Source organism: Magnolia sinica, chromosome 2, assembly GCF_029962835.1.
Source record: "Magnolia sinica isolate HGM2019 chromosome 2, MsV1, whole genome shotgun sequence".
Taxonomy (NCBI): Eukaryota; Viridiplantae; Streptophyta; class Magnoliopsida; order Magnoliales; family Magnoliaceae; genus Magnolia; species Magnolia sinica.
Window position 1 is genome coordinate 111620642 of NC_080574.1, and position 6676 is coordinate 111627317.

Here is a 6676-nt window from a genome sequence, read left to right on the forward strand (position 1 = left end):
AGTAGTGTTTATTTGTCGTCCAATCTGTTCATAAGGTCACACTGACATGAATGAAGAGAAAACGCAAATATTATCTTGATCCAAAACTTCTGTGGCCCAAGATGTTTTCAACGATAGGCGTTCAATTCCCACTATTTCCTATCGTGCGGTCCACTTGAGCTTTAGATATGTTTTAATTTTGGGTTCATTCCTTAAAATGAGCTAGAAAAAGGGATGGACAGTCGTGGATAAGATGTTTACATCACGGTGGGTCCCAAAAGTTTACTTAGCATGCTATAGTGTACTATGGGACTCAGTATGCAATTTACATCCATTAAAATCATACAATGTGGCATTTTTCAAATCTCATATGAAAAGGTGAATTTAGAGGTTTTAGGCATGGTTTGACATTGTTCTCTACCTTAGGCCCTCTTGAGTTTTGGATAGGAATGAACAGTAAATATATAAAGATAAACATGAGAAGGTGCACATAACCAATGGAGTGAATTCGATGACCCATCAAAATGCACCCAACAATAGCCCAACTCCATTACTAGTGCTATTCAATCTTGTGTCATCGAAAGTCATTGTAAGGCTAAGTTCCTTATTCTTATGCCCTGTGGGGCCATGTTTGATTTATCCAATCCATTAATCTAATTGCCTCGATCATTGATGGACCATGCTCTCCAAATTTCTCAAATTAGAATATCCTTGCCATGGAATCTTTGGTTCTTTTGCAACTGAATGTGGCTTGTTGGTGCATTTCTTCTTTATCATGTACTTAAATGCCAACAATGGAAAGGTTAGACCTGACTAATTGAGGACACATTTTGGCACAATCCATTCCCAATGGGGGCCATTGGATGAATGGCTTTAATAAACCATGAGCCTCACATTTACAAACTTGATGCACAATAGGAAATTCGATCTCCGTTATTATATTCATCATACAAAAGATGCTCCAATGCCATGGTAATATTGTAAGTTATAGTGCTCCTAGTTGTAATGGGAAAGCATGGACAATCCAACAAGTCCATTAAATTGTCCCTAAAGTCTAAAATACATTTCTTGGGCTGCCATGCATAAGCAAGGCTGCTTGGATGATCAAATCCAACTTGATTGGGCCAAGTTACTGTGGGGTTCTTTCAACACATACTCAACTCACCAATGTAGAATAAATCAATCCAGTTTGTGCAGATGCAAGCCAAACACTGTTGTAATTAGGGATTCATCATAGTAAATCCCTAATTAGGGCTTAAACATTGTAAATCCATAATTAGGAATTTACCAATGTAAAATCCTACTTAAGGTTTCAACATTGAAGATGCTTGAGAAGATTGACAGAGAGAGACTTGAGAGAGGGATACCGAGAGTGATTGTGCCACGGAGGTTGCTTCACTGCTCGATTGAGAGAGAGCGCTTGCTTGGCAGGAGGAATGAAGGAGAGAGAGAGAGAGAGAGAGAGAGAGAGAGAGAGAGAGAGAGAGAGAGACTGGGTGGGGGCGAAAATATATATATATATATATCTATATATATATATATATATATATATATATATATATATATATATATATATATATATATATATATGGGAAAAGGTACTATGTGCTCGACCTCACAAGACCGTCCCATGAGGTCGAGCTGTGTGGGCCCCACCGTGATGCGTTTCGAACAACTACCCCATCAGTCAGATGCACCATTCCGTCGTGGGCCTAGGTCTAAAAAATCAAGTCAATCCGTGACTTGTGTGGGCCACACCACATACAGAAGTGGGGAGGGGCCGTGCACCATTAAAACATTCATAATCATTTTTTGGGCCCACCGAGATGTGGTTTGCAAATCCAGCCCATCCATTATGTGTGTCCCACTTGGACGAGGGTTTAGACCAAGTTTCAGCAGCATTCAAAACTCAGGTGGGCCCCACCAAGTGCTTTTATATGTTTTTGGCATGTCTTCACATGATTTTAGATGGTATGGCCCACCTGAGTTCTGTATACGGCTAATTTTTGGGATATCCCATAATTTAGAGGGGACCCATCAAATGCACGGTGTTGATGGTTGACACGCAACACGGTGGGGCCCACACAGCTCGACCTCATGGGAGCTTACCGTGAGGTCGAGCGCATAGTACCTTTTCCACACACACACACACACACACACACACACATATAGGAAAAAGGTTCTATGTGGTCGAGCTCATAGGAACTTCCCATGATGTCAAGCTGTGTGGGCCCCACCATGATGTGTGTTGAACATCTACCCCATCAGTCAGATGCATCATTCCATGGTGGGCCTCGGGCTTAAAATTCAAGTCAATCCATGACTTTTGTGGGCACACCACATACAAAAGTTGAGAGGGGTTACCCTTCCATTAAAACATTTGTAATCATTTGTTGGGCCCACCGAGATGTTGTTCACAAATCTAGACCATCCATTATGTCTGTCCCACTTGGATGAGGGGTCAGATCAAGTTTCAGATGCATCCAAATTTCAGATAAGCCCCATCGAATGCTTTTATATGTTTTAGGCATGTCTTCACATGATTTTAGATAGTATGGCCCACCTGAGTTTCGTATACGGCTGATTTTTGGGATATCCTATAATTTAAAGGGGACCCATCAAATGCACGGTGTAGATGTTCGACACACATCACGACGGGGCCCACACAGCTCGACCTCAGGGGAAGTTCCCATGAGCTCGACCGCATAGAACCTTTTCCCATATATATATATATATATATATATATATATATATATATATATATATATATATATATATATATATCCTTTGCTGGCGCCGGTTTTAGATAGTAGTGCCCGCAAAGGTCCCCTAAACGTCCGCAAAGCCCTGTTTTCTTGCAGTGTCATGGATTTAAACACAAAAAATTGGCACATTGAAGAAATAGCAATGCAGGAGGTGTGGGGACAAGCAAAAGGACAAGATCTTTTACTCATGGGAAGAAATTCTCTTGCTAGCTAAAGGTGTTCTACTCATTGATAAAAGAAGCCAATTTTTAAAGTATCTTCGTTATGGATTTCGGCTGCATTGTGGTTGGTGGGTTTTTTATTTTTATTTTTATTAAGTTATGTTTATAGCTTGATTTAGTAGGTGCAGGTTTATGATAGAGAATTGAAGTATTCATTCCCTCCAAAACATGTAGTTAACTGATGGAGTTGGGAACCATTACGTCCAATTCAATATTCGGTGTTTGGCACATGGAGCTGTTGATGGGCCAGGCGTGGAGTTGGCTAGCTTCAGCCCAGATTTTGAACTTTTCGGGCTGGGATGGGCCCAGCGAATTGAAATTTTGATTTTGCCAAGCCCGACCTGGGCCATTTACAGCCCTATATTTTCACACATATTTCAATTCATGGGCGAGTAGCACACTGAAATTTATATTTAAAACCATAATAAGCCAGCCCTCGTCTTTGAAGCGAAGAAAAAGAAAAAAAAAAAACGATGTTTTATATTATTTTCTCACAATACACATGTATACATATATATAATTAGATAAGATTAAAAGAATGAAGTGTAGATTTACATCACTACTATCTATCTACACTAGTAGAAATTTCCTTCACGACCTGAATCCTAGCCCTGTTAATAGTCACAAGACAAAGGTACACATGCTCTTCTAGCTCATTCACCTGCTTCCTAAATCCCTCATCACTCTTCCTAAGCTCCTTGATTACTTCTTGCACAGGATACTTATCCTCCCTCCTCTCAATACAGAACTCTATCATGGCCTTGTTGTGCTCGATCTCATCGTGAACCCAAGTCACAAGTCGACTCATCGTGTCAAAATCCCTATTCAAAATGTACGTCCCCTTTGCGGCTACATCCAGCTGCTCTTTTTGCTTCTTAAGCAATCTGCTTCTTAAAGATCTGAAGGGCAGGAACTTCTTCTTTAGATGTGGCGGTGAGAAGCAGAATATCGCGGGCCCCAGTAGTAGGCCTGCCAGAGTGTGCACTGCCAGGACGACGGCTACCACTGCGACTGCACCACAAGCCACTGTTAGGCAAATTCGAGAGCCTTGCTTGAAATATTTTATTGCCTTGATCTTTCTTGTCACCTTCCTTCTCCTTGATTTTAGGTGGTGCAAGATCGAGGAGTAACGTTCATTGATCACCTTGAAATTGCGTCCATTTACGTTCGAGAACGGATTGTTTAGGACACGGAATGCATCCAACTCCGAAATCACAGACTCGAACTGGTCGGGAGAATAGTCGCCAATGATTTCCAGTGCATTTTGTATGAATTGATGGTTGGATTGCGTTTGGTTGATGCTTTGCAGCAGGTAGCTACAGATCCTGGAAGCTTCAGCACTGACATTGAAGTAGTCGAGTACGAGGTCTTTCAGATCCGAGTTCTTGAAAAATACAGCTGATTCGAGGACATGGGCAATGGTTTCTTGGCCTGGTTGGAGGAGGGTTTGTGAGAGTTGAGTGTACGAGCGGGATAACGGTGATGAAGAAGTGGCCTCTGTGACAAGTAATTGGGCTTTGGTGAAGAAGTCTGCATATGATTCTGTTCTGAATACACTCAAGTATTCCTCATTCACATTGAAGCTTTGCTGGTCCGCTTTGGATTTGTCACCACCAGCTGAAATGAAAGTATAACGTATTTACAAAACAGATAAATGAAAATTCTCAAAAGGGATTTCTTCCTTGCATTCATTCCTGAAAAAGCACTTAATTGAAATTTCCATCTTCAACTTTATTCATTCATGTTGATACAAATTACAAAACAAATTTACAAAACAGATAAATGAAAATTCTCAAAAGGGATTTCTTCCTTGCATTCATTCATGAAAAAGCACTTAATTGAAATTTCCATCTTCAACTTCATTCATTCATGTTGATACAAATTACAAAACATATTTACAAAACAGATAAATGAAAATTCTCAAAAGGGATTTCTTCCTTGCATTCATTCATGAAAAAGCACTTAACTGAAATTTCCATCTTCAACTTCATTCATTCATGTTGATACAAATTATAAGTTTGTTTTATTTGCACACATTGCATCATCTCCTCAAAACAATTACCTAAAGATTATACCTTATTTCAGATTATTATTTTTTTAATCCCATAAGAAGAAATCAACAGAAAAGACAAATCCCTTGCAATAGAGTTAATAGATCTGACATTTCTTGAAATCTTTCTTCATATCCGAATAGACCGATCATTTGATACGCCGTCTCATGGATGGGGTGATTGGTTGTTTCTTGCCATTGGACCTGTAGATTTTATTTTATTTTATTTTTTAATCATTTCATGACCATAAAAAGATAGTCAGCAGATCGGTAAAAACACAGCCTACGGATCAGATACTTGCGAAGTTCCCAGGGGTGGAGATTTTGCATTATGGCTCCTCAAGTAATTGGATGGTCTAGATAGATCAAGGTACACCAATTCAAGGCTTGTAGGGTTAGTACCAATCGCTAAATGGTTTAGGAACACATTAGATACCGAAGCCTAGTTCTTAGTTTGTGAAATGTCGATTCAGATCGCTGACATTCAAGATTCATTCATAGGAAAACTGAAAACATATGGCTTTCAAAAATAAAAGCTAAGTTACTGAATTTTTTGAGGGAATGGTCCATCCATGAGGGGACCAATGCTTGGATAGCAAACATGGGCCCACGTCTCCAAACGTAGTTCCGAAGAGGGAAGTTCCCTGTTTGTGTTTGGGACGAAAACGGAACTTTTTTTTATCTAACAGGTGGTCAACCGATGAAGCAATCCAGATATTATTTAGCCATGAGTAGAAACCGCACCTACTGTTGAGATATCTCTTCAATCTCATGATAAACAAAGAAAAGAAAAAAGAACGATGGGAAGGGAAAATGAAGTAAATGGATTATGCCTTGAGAGAATGAAAATCTTCAATTTCCTTGCATTTTGTTTGGATGGTTCTGATGTACTTTCAATATAAAATTACAAAGAGATTAAAACAAAAAGGAAAGCGGTAGTCATTCAGAAGTTAAGTCTATAAAAGATAACGCACCTTTCACAATCTTCATCGAACGTCTCAGCCGTGTCCACATCGTGAGCTCTCGTTACAAACCACTAGATGTTTTGATCATAAAGAAGTGGTTATCTAAGTTTCCCTTTCGAGAGTGATTTCAAATGGAATTCTTTATCAATCTCAACAGGAAAAACCAAACTCTATCTAGCTTTTAAAGCCATTAAAAAGTGGGTTGAGGATTGAGATTTACGCTACAACCTGTTTGGAATCTCTTTCTTTGTTAAAATCTCAACCCTCTCCAACTTGTTTGCAAGCTTTAAGGCTTGAATTCATGAAGCATTCCGCTTCTCATGCAGGCTTGTTTCCCTCTCTTTTTTATTCCTCTCTCTCTCTCTCTCTCTCTCTCTCTCTCTTCATATCTTGTCGTTACAAAGTTGAAAAGAAGAGACGTTTGTGTGCAAAATGCAAACACGATTTTAGACTTGTGGACGACAATGCCACAACAAAAAGAGCCCTAGTTTTTAGAATATTACGATGCCACTCTAAGCTTTGGTTTTGAGAAATTGACCAAAATACCCTTCATAGTTTGGTGAAGTGGTTGGACTCACAAACTGCTCAAGAATCTCCGTTCTTGGTGGGGCTCACCATATGATTATGGTGAAATATTAATCCTTAACAACAGTGTAAGATATTCTTTTCGTGTAATATGAGTGGGCAAATAGTTTA

The 6676-nt window shown here is 39.4% G+C and overlaps 1 protein-coding gene across 1 annotated transcript; it reads right to left on the reverse strand.

Annotated features, from left to right (window-relative positions):
* Window positions 1-3423: 3423 nt before the first annotated feature.
* Window positions 3424-6330, reverse strand: LOC131237384 (UPF0496 protein At1g20180-like). Its single transcript, XM_058235114.1, has 2 exons — window positions 5990-6330; window positions 3424-4582 (listed from the first exon to the last, which is right to left on the reverse strand). The coding sequence occupies exons 1-2, from the start codon at window positions 6027-6029 to the stop codon at window positions 3528-3530; spliced, it is 1095 nt and encodes a 364-aa protein (XP_058091097.1). The 5' UTR covers window positions 6030-6330; the 3' UTR covers window positions 3424-3527.
* Between the last annotated feature and the right edge of the window lie 346 nt (window positions 6331-6676).

Bases quoted from the DNA above. Each gene is read 5' to 3' on its own strand.
- LOC131237384 (XM_058235114.1), bottom strand. From the start codon at position 6,029: ATGTGGACACGGCTGAGACGTTCGATGAAGATTGTGAAAG. The intron at 4,583-5,989 runs GTGCGTTATCTT...CTTTCATTTCAG, and splicing joins TTCGATGAAGATTGTGAAAG to CTGGTGGTGACAAATCCAAA.